Source organism: Schistocerca cancellata, chromosome 3 (assembly GCF_023864275.1).
Source record: "Schistocerca cancellata isolate TAMUIC-IGC-003103 chromosome 3, iqSchCanc2.1, whole genome shotgun sequence".
Taxonomy (NCBI): domain Eukaryota; kingdom Metazoa; phylum Arthropoda; class Insecta; order Orthoptera; family Acrididae; genus Schistocerca; species Schistocerca cancellata.
Window position 1 is genome coordinate 170833929 of NC_064628.1, and position 24008 is coordinate 170857936.

Genomic DNA, 24008 nt, shown 5'->3' on the forward strand with positions numbered 1-24008 from the left:
GCTGTTTCATGTCACAATTAATGTACCCAGTACTACTGTCTGCATGCAGTACTTTCATTCTTTGACTGAACATATTCAGCAAAAGGGCTTTTATTTGATGAAATCAATCAATGAAATTAAATTTGTGTCTGAGAAAATAAGTGGCCCTATGTCGATTTGAGTCATCTTTAAATATGACAAAAGAACTTTGCACCATGACTTATTCATCAGAAATTGGACTGCAGACATCCAAATGGATAAATTCACCTGGGTTTGTAGAACAAATTGTATCTTTATTGTTGAACTTAAGCCAATTTGATTGCTTAACTGACAGGGTTCAGTAGGGGCAGGAAGGGGGGGGGGGCATCAACTTTTATTTTTAATGACTTTAAAACTATTGGACTGCAATTTCTTTGCATGCAGTAGTACAATAGGGTGTATACACCCTGAGATAACCAGAAAATCTGAGAAAAACCTGGAAATTTTTTCATTTGGGAGACATCTGGAAAAAATGCAGGAATTTTTTAGAATTCTGGGAAATTTTCATTGTTTCAGTTCTCAGTTAATTTTGATTGTTAATAACAAAGAATTTTACTTTAGCCTGTTACTGAAGAATAATATTGCAGCAATAAAACATAAATGAGGGAATAACACCAAAATAAAACTTCGGTTGCAAAGAAAATACACCATTTACAACACCAAAACACAGTGCACACACAAGTGTCTGCCAACAGCAAAATGTTTCACAGACTATGCAGTACTTCATGACATCAAACTGCTTTTGAAGCATCTTTCTTGTGGGCCTCATTTTGATGAATGTCTCATCACAACTGTTTACATTTCAAACAGGAGGTGGGAAAATAATGCGAATGGTGGTTTGAGATGCACTACTGTGAAAGTAAATTTCCTTCTAAGCCAGATGAATTGTTATATGTGCGAAAATGTGTGATCAGTTTCTTTAATCATGGAGCATTACATTGTCATTCAAAATTTAACAGTGACTTAGAAAAATTTTGGGCCCAAAAGACCAGCCATTTATGCCATTAATTAAAATTTTGCTAACAAATTTGTGTTTCATATCCTAAAGGGTAACGTGCTAAAAAATAACAAGTCTGAAGGTTAGTTTTTCATATTTCTTTTAATTCTCTCATACTGATAAAAATTATATGTGAAAACTTAGTTTTTCTTGTAGCTATATGTATGCATATTAATGTAAACCATTAACTTTTCTCATTTGTGTGCTCATACTACTTACCAATGGCATTGTTATTGGCTGACTATATCTCATATCCTATCACACTGAATACCTTCTGCCATTAGCTGGCGACATTGTGTGTCATGAGCTATAATTGGCTGACAAGCACGTCACAGTCTAGATTTCAGAGTTTCGGAAGCTGTTGCGCTGTATTTGGTGGAATTTGTGTTTATACTTTAATAATATGAAAATATGCTCTATAAATGTTGCCGCGCATCAAGGATTTTTACAAAATGTGTTGGTTCTTGCTGGGTTCCATTTCCTAAAGTGCCAGGAATGTCTATGCTGGTATATAAAACCTTCACTATAGAAAGGGGAAGTATATTGTCACTTAAATGGAAAAAAATGTACTTTTACCTGGGAAAAAGTGAATTTTCACCCAGGAAAAAGAGAATTTTTAACTGGGAAAAATTTAGGAATTTTGATTTTCTTATCCATGTATACACTCTGTATAATTTCATCTTCTGTGAAAAATGTAGTGATTTTCTTTGAAATACATGTCCCAACACTAAACATATCGTTTTTAATAACTAATAAATACAAAACATTTTTGAGACATGCTTCACTTCATGTGCCATCAGCTTCTACATTGATAATTCCGGTGGCTTCACTTACTTTATTATCGCCAAGTGATATGTGTTCTGCCATTGTGAATCACACTCCTGTCAAAAAATCCTGTGATGGGCAGTCCACTGTCCATCATCCATACATCCGACTGATCATTGTCTAGTCATTTCACAACGCATTGTACTTTTACAAAAATGATGTGATGATTTTTGTTATTATGGCTGCATCTGACATACTTTCTCCAACATTTCGGAGCTGAAGTGCCAGGTTGTCAGCTTTAGCTGCACAATAACTGAATCATTCATATTCATCTGCTGATAATGAAAAGACTGCATTAATGTTAACTTACCTGCTTCTGATTGTTGCTTGTGTAAGAGAAACAGTTTGTTCCACATTGCATGTGTTGTCTCACAAACTAACAGATTTTGCATTTGATTTGTGTTTGCTGATATGGAAATCAAGTACATAGACTTGGCAGTTTCTCTTATCCATGTTTTCGTAGCTGCATCATTTGTTTTAGTCAGTTGAACATGTGTTCCAATTACAACAGAATTGCATTCATCTGGAGTTTCTAGGCCTGATAATCCTTCCTGGCTAATTTTGCAACTTGCCTGAAAGGCATCTCTTCAGCCATTGTAGACTACTTTTTGTCTGAGCATCTCATGATCAGCATAATGAGATTTTGCCTAGTAATGGTGTCTTACATTGTTTTCTGAGTAACTACTTATGATATAACTTGTCCAGTTCTCTCAGGCAAGCAGCAAAATGCCTAGCCTCATAACCTGATTACGTATTTGAAGATTTCCAAAGAGAAATAACATTTTTGTATCAACTAAATTACTGATTTATTTGACTGAACTAGCATCTTTTACAATGATGGACTTAACCCTCTAACTGCATGCGATTTTTCCATACAAAATTGTTTGGCATAATTAGAATAGTTGTAAAGATAGAATTAAAGAAGTGTAACAAGAAAACAAAAAATTTAATTTATAGTTGATTTTTTATTGCCATTTTATGTAAATAATACAGGAAATGTAAAATCTCATTCAATGTTATAAAATCAGAAGAAACTTATTGATAATTTTTCTGAATGTTCTATCTCTTAAAGCAAGGTTCCATACACAAGCTTGGAAATATGGTTTTGAAAAGTGCTGGCATGAAAGATGTATGTGTAAGTATGTGTCTGAGACTGGAGAACATTTAAAATATGACTCCTAATGTTTTGGTGACCTCCAATGTTTGAGAGCAACAGAAAAAGATTTGATAGGAAAATACCATTCTATAGTGTTCCAGAGTAACAGAAAGTATTCACAGTGAATATCATGACATGCAATGAGCAAACAGTGCAGAAATTACATATGGTGCGATAATAGCAGTGCCTGTGAAATTGTTTGGAAGGAACTGTACACACAAGTTTGTGTTGCTTGTGGCTGGAGGGTTGAGAGTAACAACACACTTAGTGAACAAAGGGTAAACACATTCATATATGAAAACTAAGAACTTTATTCATAATTGCACAAGAAATAAATGCAAGCATGGAAAACTTATTCAACATATAATACTTACAGTGTTACTATATAAATCATGTATATATACCATCATTGCTTATGGTCATGCAGTTATTCCTGAATGTTGTGTCTCACCAAAATATATTTCAGACAATTAATTATATCACTAACACATCAGACAAACTGTGTGTAGTACCAAGAGTCAAAGTAAAATCTTAAAATCTCTGCCTTCCATGGGCAGCAGTCTACCAACTGATCCTGTCACACAGGCCAGCACACAGTCACAACTTTCCTCTGCAGTTCCTAGCTCTGCTGTGATGCTGCGTGACTCTCACTTCCAGGTCAAAAGGATAGGGTGGATAATGACCTACATTGAGACAGGGTTTATTTCTGCACTGAAGCTCAGTTCATCAGTAGAATGCTCCTTAAATGTCTGTAGTACATAATCATAGGAGTAGATTGGAAGTGAGCTATGTATCTTGCAACTTTATCTGTGTCCTTAAGAATGAAATTTTCAAATGTGATGTAGCATGTTATTTTAATATAGGTCTAATAGTGGTTCTTGTCTGAAAATATATAGGGTTCTGTGAGAGCCTGGAGCAGTTAACCTGTTTTTAAATGCTTTGTGAAAGGAACCTTTCTTCAAGATATTCCCATTTTAACCATTGTTTAAGTTACATAATTTTTTTCTTTCTTTTATCATGGTGTTACTTAAATTACAAATAGAGTTAGGAATCTTGTCTCTGTGATCCCTACAAGAGCAATATTCCTAGATTACTCACTTATTATTGGTTCTTGAATCTTGTGGGATAGTTGGTGTTTATCAGTTCATGTTTATCAGCATATCCAAGCTGCTCCTCTGTGGTGAAAACAAATCTGTGACCATTTATGCTGCATTTCTTTGTATATGTTCAATGTGGAAAGAATATAACACAGTAGAAAAATATTCTAGGATGGATGCCATTAGTGTTTTGTAAGCAATCTGATTCATAGGCTGAATTTTACCAGTATCATAGCAATCATATAAAGTATGCCTCCTGTCTAATGACCACACTCTTGACAGGAGATTAAACTCTAATCTCCCTTTTGTCTGATGTGTGCCACTATATGCAAACACTGGTGTTATTATGAGCATATGAAATAGTTTCAAGAGTAATAAATGAGTGACAGTTGTAAACAGGACATTTATTAAGACATTTTGAGCCCAAAGTTATGTGGGACACATCATGGATAATGTTAGTGTAATATTTTTTCTAAGTTAGTACCCCTGTTTCATTTAATTTATCATTTTTATTCAATAAAATACTGGAACAAAAATCTGCATGTGGCAGGTACAACACATCAGGTACATGTTAATAAAACCTGATAAATTATTACCCCAGATTGATTGGCAATCACTCTTGCACAGAAATTGTGTTAAGAATGTTGAGACAAACTATTTCTGCTTCAATAATATTTAGAATGTACTGGAAAGTGTGTTGCACATATGTCACTGTCTGAAAAAATGCCTCAAGTAATTTTTTATCTGTTGATATAATTCCATGAAGTATATGTAATGTCGACTTTTGCATTCAGAACTTGCTGGCCACAGATCCACTTCTTCTTCTTTGCTAATAACCATATTTTTGTTGTGGCAAATCACTGTCATTGATGTCAGACAATGTGGAGAATATCATTTTCACTTCTCACCACTGCAAGTAGTTCAACCAATTAGTGACTGGAGCTGGTGCAGGGTAAATGTTCCAAGTGAACAGCTATCTGCTAGCACGAGGCATAACCTTCTGAAGAAGGATGATAAATGCCCAAAACCAGTAAAGAAATTAAATTTCTTTTATGCAACTGGGATGCTTGTTATTTCATTATATATTTCTGGAAGTGCCAATCAAAGATTGTCCTCTTCACTCCTGACATAAAAAAGCATAAAATGGAAATGAAATATTATTTTGGTGGTTCATTAAGGCATAAATTGAGGTCCACATATGTTTACCTCAAGTCCTCAATTATTCTGAAAAAGTGCTAGTCTTTGCTTTGTATTTTGTTTCCTCTTTTTTTAGTAAAAATATTTTTTCAACAATATATGCAGTTTATTTGAAACTTTAAACTGTATGTGCAAATGCACACAGACAATAGGATTCTTAATATGATACTGTAAAACATCCCCTTAAAAGCATTGAAATAATAGTCATACAATAATTTCTTGGAGGTAATAATTTGCTACTGCCAGTACATAAATCTTTATGTTCTATAAGCAGCTTAAAAACAATTATTTTTGACAATACGTAAATACATTCCACATTTGACACGTATGCCTCTTATTTTTGTTTTAGAATTGCAGCGAGGTTTCCTGTATTTTGAGGCATTCCTTGCCTCAACAGATTTTGGTAGTTGATGAATGTTATAAAACCTAATGTCTGAAATTGGTTGCAACACAGCTATTCTTGGCTTTTTGTTAACCTTTTCTACATCACCTACATCTTTGCCATCAGAAGAGTTCACTGTACAATGCTGTACTCTTTGTCTACCTATTGACCCATCATCTTAATATTATTATTGTTTACCATCAGTGCTCATCAAGCTCGGCAGAACCTTCTGTCAAAACCAAAAATTCATCATCTTTCCAGTCAGATAATTGCGCATCGCTGTCATTAAGAAGAACTTCTAATTGCTCATCAGTTGATATTTCATGCATTGCTGTAGTGTGTAGAAATAACAGTTATTTCAGTATTTCATTATCTCAGACCAAATAGAAACTAGCAAACATGTATTGTGACCTGAGGCCCACATTTGAGGACCATCAGAAAATGTTATTTCATAGTAATGAACAAAATTTATGGAAACTTGAACTAATTCTCAATATTGAGAATAGTTTGCAAATTTATGTGAAAAACATAGATTCTCAGTACAACATTTAGGCATATAATTGTTCACATATAATTTAAACATGTAGAAGTAACAGATCTGTGTATTACCAGCTGTAAACTAACACAGAAATTGTTTCTTGCAAGGTGTTGCACTGTGGTTTTAAAACTAATGACTAGAAGGTCCACACTCTTGGACCATCAGTCTATAAGCAGAAAAGTATGCCTATTTGTGGAGAAAAAAATAGGGAATGAAGGTCCTTACATGTTGACTGAGGGAATGAAGAGATTATTCAAGTTACTGTGTAGAATCTTTTATCTACACAATCCCAAAGGTAGCAAGGAGAACTGCTGCACATTCAGATTAATGACTGTGCATCCAAGCTGCTGCCAATAACAATACACAGAAAATTGAAGATCTATAAAATGACCATAAATTTGAGTTTAGGAACTGCATTTCTGCACCAGAGACATGGTTCTGATGTAGCACCTGATAATAGATGTTATACGTAAGAAAAATCAAGGCACGTACATAAGATTTGTCAACCCAAATCCAACAAAATAAATTGCGGGGGGGGGGGGGGGGGGGGGGGGGGGAGAATTGTGGAGGACCAAGAGAGAAGTTCTTCTTGGGTTAAGAAGGGCATAGGCTAAGGATCCAGTATTACTCCCAACTATGTACATCAAAGGGCAATGACAGATATAAAACAAAGGTTCAAGAATGATAATTAAAATTCAGGGTGAAAGACACTGACTATAAGTTTTGTCGGTGATATTACTATATTCAGTGAAAGTGAGGATGAATTACAGCAGCTGTTGGATGGAATGAATAGTCTAGTAGATGAACATTTAATCAATGATATAAATGATTATCCTGTAGTGAATAGCCCCTCTAACTCTAATGCACAACTAGCCATAGTAAAAGAACTGTCTGATGACAATGAATTGGCATCATGGAAAACATTTAGAGTAATTAATAAACACACAACAGAAAGTTTCAAAGGAGCCTTACAGGAAGCTGTCTGGAAGTACACTGATGAGCCAAAACATTATGACTACCTGCTTAATAGCAGATGGGTTTCATAGGATTTACATCAGGTGAATTTGGTTGCTGAGACATCAATGTGAGTTCACTGTAATGCTACTCAAGCTGCTGTAGCATGGTTCTGGCTCTGCATTTGCTGACATGACCATCTACCTAGTGTAGCAAAAATATGATTCACCTGAAGAGCCGACACATTTCCGTTGACCAAAAGTCAAATCCAGATGGTCCTGTGCCCTCTGCAGTCATACAGAGTGTGTTCCATAAGTAATGTGACCAATTTTTTTCTAACACAATGGTAAACCACAGCGTGTTGTAACTAGCTGGGCTAAATGGAGGGGGGTGTTAGCTTCAAAACACTCTTTGTCTCATTCAGCTGCGAGCTGCAGGAGAGTCAGGACATGCGTTTCTGTCAACCATGTTTTGAGTTTATGTAACACGGCACAATGGATCATTCTGTAGAGCAACGGTACACTATCAAATTTGGCATTAAACTTGGGAAGTCCACCACCAAAACGTTTCCATTACTTCAGTATGCCTTTGGGAATGATTGCTTGTCCAAATCACAAGTTTTCCAATGGCACAAGTTGTTCAAGGAGGGCCAAGAGGAGATCTCTGACGACCATTAGACGGCCATTAACTGCACGAGTCGACAAAAATGTGACGCATGTGCATGATTGTTTGAACTCTGACAGACAGATGAGCCTTCAATTGAGAGCACAAACTCTAAACAAGTCAAAACAACCGTTTTCTGCATTGTGACTGAAGATTTGAACATGAGAAAGGTGTGTGCCAAACTCGTCCCAAAAGCGGTGACCGACGAACACAAGCACATGCGAGTGCTTCGGTGCCGAGAACTGTTGGAAATGTGTGAAAATGATCCTCATTTTTTAAACTCAGTTATCACTGGTGATGAGTCATGGATATTTGAGTATGACCCTGAGACAAAAAGGCAGTGTTCATAGTGGCACACCCCATTGTCGCCCTGTCCCCAGAAGGCATGCATGAGCAAGCCCAGGATCAAAATCATGCTCATTGTCTTCTTTGACGTCAGAGGCATTATCCACCATGAATTTGTACCTACTGGGACTGCAGTGAACTCAGCTTTCTGCTTGTAAGTGTTCAAAAGACTGAAAAGGAGGGTCTCATGCTGCCGAAGCGACATCAAGGACATGGGGAAACTTCACCACGACAATGCGCCGAGCCACAGTGCCTTCATTGTCAATGACTTCCTGGCCAGGACCAAGACCCCATTGGTTCCCCAGCCTCCCTAAAGTCCTGACCTGGCTCCCACTGATTTTTGTTTTGTTTTCTCTGTTAAAAGGAGTCATGAAAGGAAAACATTGGGACACGATTGAAAGCATCCAGGCGCATGTTACATTCCAGAAAAGGCATTCCAGGATGCCTTCCAGGCATGGAAACACTGCCTCCAGAAGTGTATCGATGCAAGAGGGTCCTATTTTGAAAGTTTTTGATTATTTGTATGAATATATTCAATGAATGATTTTTTATGAATTTGGTCGCATTACTTATGGAACACACCTTGTAATTGACAGTGTCATTGAGTCAATATGTGAACACCTACTGGTGGTCTGCGCCAGAGCTCCATGTTCAACAATTTACAATGAAAAGTGTGCTCAGAAACGTGTGCATGCACCAACAATGGGCTCTTTTATCAGAGATTCCACAGATCGCCATCTATTGTACTTTACAGAGCAGACAAGCCTCCAAAACCCACATTCTGTGAAGAGTTGTTGATGTCGAAACATTTAGTGCCTAGTGGTAGTTTCAAAGTTCAAAATGGTTCAAATGGCTCTGAGCACTATGGGACTCAACTGCTGTGGTCGTAAGTCCCCTAGAACTTAGAACTACTTAAACCTAACTAACCTAAGGACAGCACACAACACCCAGCCATCACGAGGCAGAGAAAATCCCTGACCCCGCCGGGAATCGAACCCGGGAACCTGGGCGTGGGAAGCGAGAATGCTACCGCACGACCACGAGATGTGGGCGGTTTCAAAGTCCTTACACATCTTTTCATAGGTGGTTTTGACCTTAGCATGTGAACATTCGACTAGCTTCACCATTTTTGAGATACCTGTTCACAGGCTCTGCATAATGACAAACTGCCCTTTGGCAAAGTCTCTTACCTAAAAGAATTTCCCCATTTGCAGCCCATATCTTTGCTAGGGTGATCCTCTGTCTGTGTCGGCTCTGCTTACATACTTTCATTACTACATCACGTGGCCACAACACCACCTTGCAGCATCCAACATCATGGTGGGCAGTGGTCATAACATTTTGGCTTATCAGATTATGTGTACAATGAGACAGATGTCAGTTCCAAATTAATGTATTTATAAATGGGTTTCTATCAACAACATATGGAATTAATAACAAGTAGGACTGATTTCGTATTGCAAAAGATACTGTGCTGTCTAAGGAAGAGGATTAAAAAATCAAGAAGGATCTGTATAATGTCTCAAATTAGTAATTCCAATAATAAAATTAAATATGTGTGTACAGTAGTTAAAAAAATAAATGAGGAAATCAGTTAATGTATGTGAGAACTTTCTTATTAAAGAAAAAGCCAAATAATAAATGATAAGAGTTAGATAGCCAACAAATTTATTAATCACTTCCTTAAAGTTGCTCAAAAGATTGACTTTGATATTTCAAGGATAGTGCAATAGAATACATGCAAGAAGGAGTGATATGTGCATACAGGCAAATAACAATTAATGCATGGCCTATCAAAGACATTAAGAATGTAATTAACTCCCTTGAAGGTGAGACTCACTTGGAGTTGATAATATGTCAAGTGAAGTTCTAAAACCCTGTTCTTCACAGGTATAAAACGTATTTGTCATATATGTGATACATTATTGTCACAGGGGATATTACCAGATAGATTGAAATATTCTGTTTTCAGACTCCGTTTCAAGGAAGGTAATAAGACAGGTATGAATAATTTGTGAACAGTATCAGTTCTTACCTTGTTCTTGAAGGTAATGGAAGAAACTCCAGGACTGGAAAATGAAAATAAAATTTTCTTCACTATTAATAACTGGTTCTTTGCAAATTGACTCTAATTGAACTTAGATGAAATGAATTACATACAATTCTATAATGTACAAATGAAACAGGAAATTGTAAACCCTTGGGTGTTAATATTCATAGTAAGCTGTACTTAAAGTCACATCTTAAAACTCTTCTAAAACATCGAAGTTCTGCAACCTTTGCACTATGGATAATACCGGATCCTTGGAGGGGGGTGGGGTGGGGGGGAAGAGAGAGATCAACAACTTAACTCTCCTGTTTTCATTCACTAACGACTTATAGCATTTTTCTGGGGTTACTTGTTATTGACAAAGAACCTTTTTGGTACACCGAAGCATATAGTAATAAAAATATGTGGTGTCAACTCTAGAGCCTCTTTGAGACAGCCATTTAAACAGTTATGTTTAATGGTAACAGCCTCAGGGTCCATTTGCTTCTTTATGAAGTTTTAACAAAGAGATAGAGGGGCTGGCCAGTACTTACCCAGCTCAGTACAGCCGATAGATACACAAAACAGAACAGAAAATTTATGTTCCTAGCTTTCGGAACTTTGTTCCTTCATCTGGGAGGAGAGAGGGGAAAGAAAGGGAAGAAGGGAAAGTGGATTCAGTTACTCACAACCCAGGAACGTAAATTTTCTGCTCTGTTTTGTGTATCTATCGGCTGTACTGAGCTGAGGTAAGTACTGGCCAGCCCCTCTATCTCTTTGTTAGTATTTGTTTCACATCTTTATATGAGATTTTCCATTAACCTTGTAGATCTTTAGGAAGTTTGTTATTAAGAATCAAACACAATTTGAAAACAATAATAACGTTCATAAATATAATATTAGAAGGAGAACTGACACTATCCACCACTCAAAGTGTGAGACACAGAAATGAATGAGATATTACGTGACAAAAATCTCTGACCACCCACCTGACAGTATAAAGGATCTAATAAATAAAAAAAATTAACTTCAAACACACATATGATCAATAGTTCCTTCAATTCTACAACAGAATGTGTAACAAAATTTTGTGTGTGTGTGTGTGTGTGTGTGTGTGTGTGTGTGTGTGTGTGTGTGTGTGCACATGTGTGTGTTGAACAGAGGGAGGGGGAGCCATTAAACATAGTTATGTGTAAATCACAGCTACACAGTATTTAACTCAAGATAATCATATAAATGGTCAGTACGTTGCTGTATTTTGGCTGAAAAAAAGTATTTCAACTGTAAAATTTAGATGTTTTGGTTGTCCAATTCTGGTGTCCATGTTCCACTAATTGGTACACAGATTCTTATATTTTTCATAATATCGAGGCCATTTTTTAAATATGTATGTTTGGTAAGTATTGGGGGAACAAGAGGAAAATTTTAAGCCTACAATACATTCAGAATAAGAGTGACATAAAAAATGTATGTTGGAAATTTGGGGATCAGGTGAAAATTATTACAAGGAAACACCAGAAACAAGAGTGGGTAAATAAGAATTAAGAGAGAATCCAAAGTACTAAAATTTGATTAAATCACTGCTTGTGTTAGGCAGTTCCAGCTTAGAGCACAACAGCAAGCCATGAGTATTTGATTTCAATGTTGAGACACTAGTTTTCAGAGCACTACAGTTGACACACGGCTTTATGTGCCTGTTCGGGGGAACACATTTCTAGTTTCTTAACTATGTTCCAAAAACATGCTGCATAACTATTTAAAACCTACCTGTATACATAGAACAAGATCATAGAACTCAAGTAGGTAAAATGTTTGTCTTTTATTAAGTGCAACAAACTGGATAATATTTACTGCTGCTCATAGTGCCCAGTGGGTAACAGCATTTATGAAAGTAAAATCAAGGGGTAAAATAGTAAGGGGAGAGGGTGAACTATGAGGGTCTATATGCTCTTGGACAATTGGGAAATCTGGGAATTTCTCCACACAGGAAAAATCTGGGAAAAACCCAGGAATTTTTTAGAATCCCATGAATTATTCATTGTTTTAGTTTTCAGTTAAATTTTTGTGGTTTTGTTAAATTTTTGTGGTTTTCACTGGTAAAAACTGATACTTTAACAAAGAATTTTACTTTAGCCTGCTACTGTAGACTTATACTACAGCAATAAAACATAAATGAGAGAATGACACCAAAATAAAACTTCCATTGCAAAGAACATGCACTATTTATAACAACAGAACGCAATGCACACACAAGACTCTGTTCACAGAAAGATGTGTCAGAGGCTTTAGGATGAAGACCGTGCAATACTTTATAACAACAAACTGCTTTCGATTAGCATGATGTCACAACTGTTTACATTTCTAACAGGTTGCAGTAAAATATTGCAAATGGTGGCTTGAGAAGCATTACTTTCAAGATAAAGTTCATTTTATGCAAGATGAATTATGTTTTGTGTGAGTAAGTGCAATGAATTTCTTACATCACAGAGTGTTAGATTACCATTCAAAACTAATAACTGTGGACCAGCCACTTACAAAAATTTTTGTCCCAGAAGACCAGCCATTTATGCCACTATTTAAAATTTTTCTGGCATGCTAAAAAAAGACTAAGATTCAAGGTTAGTTTTTCATATTTATTTTTGTTCTTTCATGGATTACAAATTATGCAATAATGATGACAAAAATATAATAATCCTTTAAAAAATGTACAAAGTGAGTTATTAAGTGGTATCACTTGTAACTGGCTTTTCTGTGGGAAAGTCGAAGTGCTTGATGGAACATGTATTCCACCAGGTATCCCTCTAAATGTTCAGTGCATAGCTGTGAAATTTATAATCCTGCTTCTCGGAAATATTCAGCAGTGATCTTAGGATCTTGCCTAACCACACCATGGAAAAAATGGCTAAATCATTTTGACAATCAATATTATACGTGATAGCTTAGCTTTTGTTGTAGCTATACTGTATGGATATTAACTTAAACCATTAGCTTCGTCTGTTTGTGTGTCCGTGTTACTTCACAGTGAGGTTGCTGTTGGCTGACTACATAACATATTCTACTCTCTGAATACCTGCTGTCATTGCCTGGCAAGATCACGTGACATGAGCTATGATTGGCTGACAAAAGCACATAACAGCCTCATTTTCATCACTTCGGAAGCTACAGTGCTGTATTTGGTGGAATTTTTGTTTATACTTCTGTAATATGAAAATATGCAGTGAAAATGTTGCCACTTATCAAAGATGTTTCCAGAATGCATTGTCTTTTTTTCTTTTTTTCTTTTTTTACTCTGTTTCATTTCCTAAAGTGCTGGGAAGTTTTATGCCTGTGTATAAAACATTTGTCATTCGAAGAATTGATAAGTTTTACAGCTCCAATGGAAAGCATATTGCCAGTTAACATGGAAACAACATACTTTCATCAGGGGTACAATGTACTTCCAACCAGGAAAAAGTGTAAAAAGTGTACTTTCATCCCGGAAAATCTGGGAGAAAGCCAGGATTTTCTTTAGTTTGGCTGTGTGTACCCCCTGATAGTTTTCATTATGTGACAATTATATAGTCTCAAATAATTTGTGTTTTCCGATAAAATGTTATGCCAAAGTCTAGAAAGTAAATAAGAAATAATAGACATAAAGGAAACAGTGCTCTGTAACAGATGCTTGAAAACTTCTTTCATTGCCTTTTGTATAATCTTCAGATTCTTTAAGGTAATGTCTGCTCTTAAAATGCTTTGACTGGTTTATACATTTATGAACTTCTAATGTATTTATTTACACCTTGATGAATAAACTGACAAACTCAAACTGTACTCAGAACTAGCATTTGATGAGGCAGTAGTGCTTTGTTATGACTAATAAACTTCCATTCTGTTCCAGGCATCAAGTCCATTTGGAAGTCATGAAAATCTGAAGTCTCCGCAGAGCCCGCATGGTTTCCAGCTTCCCCCTCACTCCGATTTTTATCCTCCAGACAGTTCTCGGAAATCATCTCAGGCTGGTATTTATGGTGAGTGGCATTGAATGCACAGCTTATTTGTCCTTCTTTTCAGCTTATCGATTATGAATTATTTTTGTCAAAAATGCCATCTCTCATCTGTAGGGTTATTATGAGAGAATATTTTTCAAAAATGTTAATTTTTTGGCAATATTCATGTAGTACTTAATTGATTTGTTATATATATATATATATATATATATATATATATATATATATATATATATATATCTCCTCATCACTTCTCTCTTTCTTTTCCTCAAATTATCCCACAAAATTCTAGCTTTCGCAACCAACGGTTGCCTCGTCAGGAAAGAGGGAAGGAGAGGGAAAGACGAAAGGATTTGGGTTTTAAGGGAGAGGGTAAGGAGTCTTTCCAATCCCGGAAGTGGAAAGACTTACCTTAGAGGGAAAAAAGGATGGGTATACACTCGCACACACACACATATCCATCCACACATATACAGACACAAGCAGACATATACAGGCCTCTGCTAGAATTTTGTGTGTATGTTTGTGTTTGTTTGTGTGTCTATCGACGTGCCAGCGCTTTCGTTTGGTAAGTCACATCATCTTTGTTTTTGAAACATTCCAAACAAAAGTGCTGGCAGGTATATATATATTAAAAACAAAGATTCCATGACTTACCAAACGGGAAAGCGCTGGTAGATAGGCACAATAAAAAAATACACAAACACTCACACAAAATTTCAAGCTTTCGCAACCAACAGTTGCTTCGTCAGGAAAGAGGGAAAGATGAAAGGATGTGGGTTTTAAGGGAGAGGGTAAGGAGTCATTCCAATCCCGGGAGTGGAAAGACTTACCTTAGGGGGAAAAAAGGACAGGTATACACTCGCGCACACACACACACACATATCCATCCTCACATATACAGACACAAGCAGACTCAGACTGCTTGTGTCTGTATATGTGTGGATGGATATGTGTGTGTGTGAGAGTGTATACCTGTCCTTTTTTCCCCCTAAGGTAAGTCTCTCCACTCCCGGGATTGGAATGACTCCTTACCCTCTCCCTTAAAACCCACATCCTTTCATCTTTCCCTCTCCTTCCCTCTTTCCTGACGAAGCAACCATTGGTTGCGAAAGCTTGAAATTTTGTGTGTGTGTTTTTTTATTGTGCCTATCTACCAGTGCTTTCCCGTTTGGTAAGTCATGGAAACTTTGTTTATATAAAAACAAAGATGATGTGACTTACCAAAAGAAAGTGCTGGCAGGTCAATAGACACACAAACAAACACAAACATTCACACAAAATTCAAGCTTTCGCAACAAACAGTTGCTTCATCAGGAGAGAGGGAAGGAGAGGGAAAGACGAAAGGATGTGGGTTTTGAGGGAGAGGTTAAGGAGTCATTCCAATCGCGAGAGCAGAAAGACTTACCTTAGGGGGAAAAAAGGACAGGTATACACTCGCACACACACACATATCCATCCGCACATACACTGACACAAGCAGGCATTTCTGCCCAAACTCTTGGCCTTTACAAATGTCTGCTTGTGTCTGTGTATGTGCGGATGGATACGTGTGTGTGCGAGTGTATACCTGTCCTTTTTTCCCCCTAAGGTAAGTCTTTCCGCTCCCGGGATTGGAATGACTCCTTACCCTCTCCCCTCTCTCTGAAAACCCACATCCTTTCGTCTTTCCCTCTCCTTCCCTCTTTCCTGATGAAGCAACCATTTGTTGCAAAAGCTTGAATTTTGTGTGTATGTTTGTGTTTGTTTGTGTGTCTATCGATCTGCCAGCACTTTCGTTTGGTAAGTCACATCATCTTTGTTTTTAGATATATTTTTCCCACGTGGAATGTTTCCCTCTATTTTTTACATATATATATAAACATGTGGTATAATAGTACAGGTGTTTGTGGAACCTCTCCTCCTGATGTCAGGACAGTGGTTGGTGGTGCTGTTATCTTGATTCTATGTGGCTATGTACCATACATGTTAACTCATTGAAGTGCTATTAGAAGATTCTTTCAAGTACCACAGAAAAAGTATGTAATTTCAGTAGGAAAAAAAAACAAAGCTGGTATCATATTTTGGCATATATAAATGATAAAAGCTATTTGCGAATATCATGGAATTCATCATATTTTCCACTATAACTTGGCAAAAACCACACCCATTGAAGTTCTATTAGAAGATTCTTTCAAGTACCACAGAAAAATGTATGTAGTTTCAGTAGAAAAAACAAAGTTGGTATCATAATTTGGCATATATAAATGATAAAAGTTATTTGCAAATATCAGGGAATTCACCATATTTTCCACTATAACTTGGCAAAAATCGCACCACGGTATACTTATTCATTCTTTATATATTTGGGGTGGTATGTCTTAGCTCCTTCATCCTCTATTTCTGAATGTATTATAACATATAACCCTCTGAGTGATTTATCTGTTGTCTAAATTATGTAAATCTCTGTGGCTGAACACTATATGGAATTCTGGATACAGATCATAATATACGTAATAAACAGTTCCCAAGTTTTCTATATACACATATATTTTACCATAAAGACTGATACACATGAACACTGCATGAAGTACAAAGGCAGACTGAATTAATCGTGGCGGCTCGTCAGAGCAGTTCATGTTCCAAAGATTGTAATTTGTGTGGTTCATGTGACCTATCGACGCCACACAGCCTCGCCCCCCACCCCCCCTCCACCCCCTCCCTACACCGCAGTATGGAGTACAGTCTATGACCACTGAGGGGGGGGGTCGTGTGGGTGTCAGCTTCGGCGTGAGTGGTGAAAGTTGTCAGGCACATGACCGGAAGCTCCATCTCCGTTGGGTCGGCGTATGAAGGGTGTGACGAGCGGTTGCCGGTCCAACTCGTAATCCAAAAAGCAGCGGGGAGGACTAATGCGTCAGCCAACTCAGGAGTAGCGGTATGGGAGAGGAGGCGGCATGTGAGTGTGCCTTCCCCGAATGCATACTGAGCCGTCCGAAGAAATGAAAGCTCAAACACATGATGGGTCGCACTCCTGTGGGAGAGACAAGCTGTGCTCTATCTTGACGTTGAGTTCCTCGGTGAGGGTCGGGTCTGTGCTGTCGGTCAGCAGTACAAGAACATGATTATCTAACACCATAAACGACATGTCATCGACGTGGTCAGGTGGTACATTGCGGCGCAATATGAAGGACGGGGTATCTGCGACTGTAGTACCTGAAATGTCTTCAAAACCTGTGAGAGGGATGATGATGACATCCTGAGGAACCCGCGAGCTGTGGTGGTGACTCATTGGACGGAGAAAACCCAACTGTAGGTTGCTTGGACTTGTTAGCGGGTTTGTCAAAAGAACATGTGCTCGGGCAGTCCAACTGGGATGGCAGAGGGGTGTTGGAGTCTACGAAAGCAGGCTTGAGCCTGTGTAGAGATCTTTTATCATAATGTCGAACGTCGTCTCACCCCTCTGGAGTACTTTGAAGGGGCCGAGGTAAGGAGGCTGTAAGGGTTGTGTGACAGAGTCGTTCCTGAGCATGATGTGTAAGCAAGTGCTGAGTGCAGTCGGCATGTAAGTGTCAGGTGGGGAATGGCTGTCTGGGTGTTTCTAAAGTGTGCATGCATCCTTCCGATAAAGTCTGGGAAGGAGGGGGAATCTCCAGGATCTTGGGGAGAATTAGTTCCCCTGGTAAAACTGGGTTTTCACCGAAAACAAATTCGGAAATTGTCCCATGAAAATCTGGTTTAAATGTAGAACATAGGCCCAGCAACACCCAAAGAAGTGCTGCAGACCAGAGACAGTTGTGACACCTGAGTTCAGTTTTAAGGGTGCAGTGCCATCGTTCCACCAACCTGTTGCTTTGCAAGTGGTAGGCTGTTGTATGGATCTTTTTAATACCGCAAAGATTACAGAGAACCGTAAAAAGTGTAGATTCGAACTGTTGACTGTGGTCGGTTGTGATGGTGGACGGGCAGCCGAACCTAGTGATCCAAGAAGAAACAAAACCCTTGGTCACAGTTTCGGCTGTGATGTTGGGTAAGGGGATAGCTTCCATCCAACGAGACATTCAGTCTGTTGTGGACAGGATATACCTGTGGCCCTCCGATGGAGGCAGGGTACCGATAATATCCATATGTACATGACGGAAATGTCACTTAGGGATGTCAAACTTGCCGAGTGGTGGAGAGGTGTGATGCCCTATTTTGGTTCGTTGACAGGAAATGCAGCTGTGTGCCCATGTTTGACAGTCGTGTTTCACATCTTTCCACACTAAACGCTCGGTGACGAGGCGAATGGTGGCTCAGATGCTGGGGTGGGCGAGATTATGCAAGGCGTCGAAAACCTGTCGGCGCATTGCGGGCAGGAGCAAAGGCCACAGAATGCCTGTAGAAGAGTTGCATCACACTTCGTCTGAAATGCCAGGGAACTTAGCCTTGGTAAACATGAACGAAGACTGTGGGTCCATGAGCAGACCCTGAGTGTCCTCATCCGAAGCCTGTAGAGCGGCGAGGTTGGATAAATTGATGATACTTGAAACAGCATTGATCCGCAAGATGAAATCAGTGGGGCTGTTCTCCGCGCCTTTGATGTAGTGTACGTCTGTAGTAAATTGAGAGACCAGTTTGAAGTCGCAGAAGTGTCGGGGAGGAAGATCCTCTGGCGGATTGCAGAAGGCGTCTGCCAGCGGTTTGTAATCAGTAAGAATGAAGTAAGGATGGCCCTCAATGTCAGTGCGGTAATGTTTGACAGCCTCTTACACCACCAGAAGCTCTCTATCAAAAGCGGAATATTTCTTCTGTGCTGTAGACAGTATTTTAGAGAAGAAATGAGGTGGTGAAACTGTGTCGTCTTTGCCCTGTTGTAATACTGCCCCGACCACGATGTCACTGGTGTCCGTAGTGGTGAACAAGTCGGCAGATGGATCGAGTGGGTGAGTATGACTGCGTGAGCTAAAGCTGTTTTAAGAGCCCTGAAGGCCTCTAGCATGGGTTCAGTCCAATGGACTGGTTTAACGCCCAAAGTTTGTTTGCTGGAGAACGAGTCCATTAGCGGGGCCTGCATGGTGACAGCAGGAGGTAGATAACAGCAGTAGTAATTTATAGTACCTAAGAAACGTCTGAGTTCTTTGTATGTAGCTGGGGGTGGCAATGACATGATAGCCTGCACGTGGGATTTGGGAGGCTGTATTCTGTCTGCGGAGACAGTGTGTAATCCAGAAATGTCGCAGAAGACTGACGCAATTGGAATTTTTCTTTGTTGACCTCGACATTGTTGGATGCCAAAGTCTGGAGGACTTGGGATAAATGATCTTCATGGTCTTCAGTCGATTTGCTGAAAATGAGTGTGTCATCCAGGTATGCGAAGCAGAACTCAAATCGTCATAAGAATGAGTCAGTGAAACATTGTCATATTTGTGCCACATTCTTTAAACCGAATGGCATGAAGTTGTACTTGAACAAACCGAGTGGCAAGATGATCACAGTCTTTGGAATGTCTTCCGGCACTATGGGAATCTGCTGATAAGCATGTTTGCCATCAATCTCACTGAAGATTGTGGCGCCCGATAACATATGAGTGAAGTCATTTATCTTTGGCACAGGGTAATTGTCTATGACAGTGTGAGCATTTAAACGTCTGTAATCACCACACATTTGAAAAGAACCATTGTGTTTGGTGACGAGGTGAATTGATGAAGACCAATTGCTGTCCGATGGCTGTCAAATGCCTGCCTCCAGAAGTTAGTTAATTTGCTGCTGGGACGCACACAACTTAATGGGGTTGAGGTGTCTAATCTTGTGTCTAATAAGAGGGCCGACAGTGGTAATTATCTTGTGTGTCATTCCGTCAGTGATTCAGTGATGGAAGAGACTGAGAACTGCACACAAGGCTGAGTACCATTCTGACATGGGGTTTTGGGACGAGTGGGCCGTGATGAGGTGTAGCCATTAGCGCGAGTGAGAAAAGGCAGCATGAAAGTCACATGCCTATTACATGAGCGCAGCATGTGCTTGTTTGTAGAGGTCAGCTGCGTGGGTGCTTGGGCGGTGCGGAGGTCACTGAACACAAATTGTCACACGCAATGAATGTTTCTGAACTAACCTGATGAGTGTTCACAAACTGATGCTTGGCAATGAAGTCCGATCCAGTATAGGAACTGCAGATTGCAGTTTCAACAGTGAGGTGCGGGCCGCAGTGAGCTCATTGTAAGTGTGAGCAATGCATTGTTTCAGCTCGTCGTTCTCCCAGCAGAGGTGCACCGCTGAGTAGTATTAGTAGGTTAATGATGCAGGTCACAATCTTGCCCGCGAGGGTGGAACACTCGTGGACTAAATCCCATGTTAAGGCGGAAACAGAATGAGGAGAGTGGGTGCCGGAGTACGGTATCTGAGTGTTAGACAGGTGGTGTAACACTGAACACTGGACTACATTTGGGGAGAGCTTGTAATGGGACAAAAAAATCCATACCAAGAATTGGTTCGGCGATGTAGCATGTCCACGGAAAATGCTGAGAAGGGGATAAGTGCACCATTACTTTCACAGAATTGACAGTTTGTAACATTGATGCGTTGACAGCTCGTAGGAGAGACTACATCAGTGAAAAGTCGGCAGCAGCCAATGATCGAGTTATGATAGACATGTCAGCACCAGTGTCAATTAGGTAGACAAACTGCGATGAAATGTCTGTCACGTATAAACGACCGCTCAGCTGAGGGGACGACTGGACAGAGTGCAATGTTAGGGGATGTCTGTGAAGTTCCCCGCAGGACTCGGCGTCACTTAGTTCCTGTGGTCGGCATTGGGTGTTGACAAGGTAACATGAACTTCTTGGCCTCAGCCCCAAAAATCTTGTGGTACCAACAGTATGGTTGGGCCGGATGTGGTGGTGGCAGTGACTGTGATAGCGGGGGAGGCTTGTCCTCGTTGATCTGTTCTGGGACATAAACCAGGATGTATGGAGCATGGGTGATTCTTGAGTGCTCAGAAAGAGGAGAAGGCAAATGAGTACTGCCTGGCGGCATAGAAGGTGTGGAAGTGGAATGGGCTCTGCCACTGCCTGCAGACGGCCAGTAAACAGGAGGTGTAGTGTCACACAGTGATGGTGGATAAGCTGGGTGTTTCTGGTGCAGGAGTGCATACAGCTGATCTGCGATGTGTAGGCGAGAACCGATAGACTCAAAAGAGTGTGGCAGTAGGTGTATCTGTAGGTCAGTAGGTAACTTGGCAGACCATACCGCCCACAGGGTGACGTCTGGCATCATGTGTTCACTTATGAGTAACATGAGGCAGCACCAAAGTTGTGATGGAGTGTGGTCCCCCAGGTGCTCTTCATACAGAATCTTGATTCTCAATTCCTGTGGCAAGCAGGAAGTTGGTCCAATATTGTTTTCTTGGTGAACTCGTACTTCGGTGGTGGTGGAGGCGAAAGTAGGAGATCACAAATTAAATCCAAGTGGTCGTGAAGGTGTGTGACCAAACATAGGAACTTGGAGTTGTCATCAGTCACTTGATGCAGCTCGAAGAGGTGCTCCACCAGTGTGAACCATGAAACTGGATTTTCCTTTTGTAGGGGAGGTAGCTAGGGTAGGCGGACTGGAGGTGGAGACGAAGGTGGCTTCAGCGTGTCTTGGAAAGCCTGCAGTGCCGCTGCACAGGAGTTCATGCTAAGATCCAGCATCACCGGAGCGGAAATGTTACTAGCACACACGTTCAGAACAATGGCTGGTTGTATAGTCTCTGAAGATGCCTGAAAACATGACACGGCAGGCATAGTTGGTACTGCGGAAGTGAACGGGCGAGCAGGGTGTAATGAGGGGCTGTAATTTGGACCGGAAATTGCAGGAATAGCACTGACATTGTCGAACTCGGAAATGACATGGAAGGCTGGTGTGGCAGACACAGATGGTGCTGCAGATGGAGTGAGCGGTTGTGTGGTCAGAATCGAGGCCCCCTGTGAGGGTGGGGGGTGGCCTGGAGCTTAAAGTGGCAACAACGAGAGTTTTCCGCGCACTCTGGTTATGCACCCTTTGTGGTAGGATCATAAAACACTGGTGAAACCTGTTGGCTGTCACACTGTCATAGTACTACATTGCTGGGTGAAGAGGCTATGTTGAGTGCACTCGTACCCACGTTGTCGCAAAACTGGGCTTCCGATCCGGTGGTTTGTTCTGGCAAACTGGAGGCATAAAAATGTCTGTTACTGATTTGTAAAGAAGGTGAAGCTGGTGTAGCTTGGTAATAGTTGAATGCATGTGTGTTTTGCACAAATGGCGGCATTGCACACAGCACTACTGTAACTGACGTCGTGGTACGTAGAGGATAGAAGCATGTGTGCGAATTTCGGTCCCTTTGAACTTTGTACAAGCAATCAATCGTCACACTATTTAATAGGTCATCCACTTCACTTTTCATTTATTCTTGTGCGTAATCTGGTGTAACAAAACCTGAGTCCATTTTCTGAGGTATCTGCGTAACACTCAGTTGTTGTGGAGTTGCTAAAGTAGAGGTTATCTTCCTCGAATATCCCAGATCATTGTCCGTTAGCTGCGAAATAACTGACAGTGGAGGATTGTGCTGGCTGGTTGTAAGAGCTGGGCCTCCAAATCTTCGTAAAGAATGTTCGGTGATGTAACCATGGCATCGTACGTGAAACCTGTTGATTCTATATGACCAGTCGCGGAATACGTAGAACTTTTTGTCCGGGGTCACCAATATGGGATTCTGGGTATGGATTGTAATGTACGCAATAAACAGTTCCCAAGTTTTCTATATACACATGTATTTTACCATAAAGACTGATACACATGAACCCTGCATGAAGTACAAAGGCAGCCTGAATTAAACATGGCGGCTTGTCAGAGCAGTTCATGTTCCAAAGATTGTAATTTGTGTGGTCGATGTGACCTATCGACGCCACAACTATTTATCCTAACCAAATAAAAGCATCTGATGAATGTAATAAAGATGTTGGCATTTAATTAATTAATACAGAAAAGTGGAAAATGCCACATTCTTTTAATAAATTCATTGCTATGGTACTGACTATGAAAAAATAATAAAATTGTATCAGATTCCCTCGACTGAATTAGTGTAATTGAATTACTCAACTCACCTCCAACATACAGCAGATTCCAATCATAAAATTTCTTGTAATCCACTGTGTATACACTGTGTGAGTGTGGTTAGGACACCAGCAGTTTGCTATGGGGCCATATTGACAGTTTTTGTGCGTGGCCTTACACTGTGCTGCTATGAATGACAACTCAGATTGCATGAAATAACTGACGATGCCCTACCTGCATGAAATGCATAATTTTTGAGCCAACAAAGAGCTTTCTGAAATATAAGACTGTTTTTAATGTTAATTTAGATTAAAATTACTCAGAAACAGTGAATGTTAGAAAGTACTCATGGTAAACAGCTACTAAGTAAAATAAAGGTAGTAAGTATGTAGCAGTTGAAAATTGGTTATTTTTTGTGTAAATCTGGAAAATAATTGATGAAACTTTTGGCTACTTTCGATGAATAATGTCATAAAAATATCGGTTTCATTCCTAGGCATAATAACATTTGCTTCAGTAGAGTCAGTGTGAAGTAAATGCACATTATCATTATGATGTGCCACATGATAAAATGGTTCTCTTCGCACACTAACTGATGGCCAAGTCAGTTCATTTAACAGACAACCTATGTGCAGATTATAACCTCCTAAATATCATTCATTTTTATTTCTGGCTTTAAAAGTGAACATCTGAGTTTGGGCTTTACCATGGCTGTTATCAATATTAATTGTTATGTACGAATCATATACTGTATGGACAATCCAGGTAGAATGTGAATAATTTATGGA

The 24008-nt window shown here is 39.6% G+C and overlaps 1 protein-coding gene across 1 annotated transcript in view; it reads left to right on the plus strand.

The window, feature by feature from the left end:
* The window catches only part of LOC126176184 (MAP kinase-activating death domain protein), a 545775-nt gene that overhangs the window by 292745 nt on the left and 229022 nt on the right, over window positions 1-24008 (plus strand). Inside the window, exon 27 of the mRNA XM_049923326.1 lies at window positions 14079-14208. Within this exon, the coding sequence (XP_049779283.1) occupies window positions 14079-14208 (130 nt within the window). The remainder of the gene's footprint in view (window positions 1-14078; window positions 14209-24008) is intronic.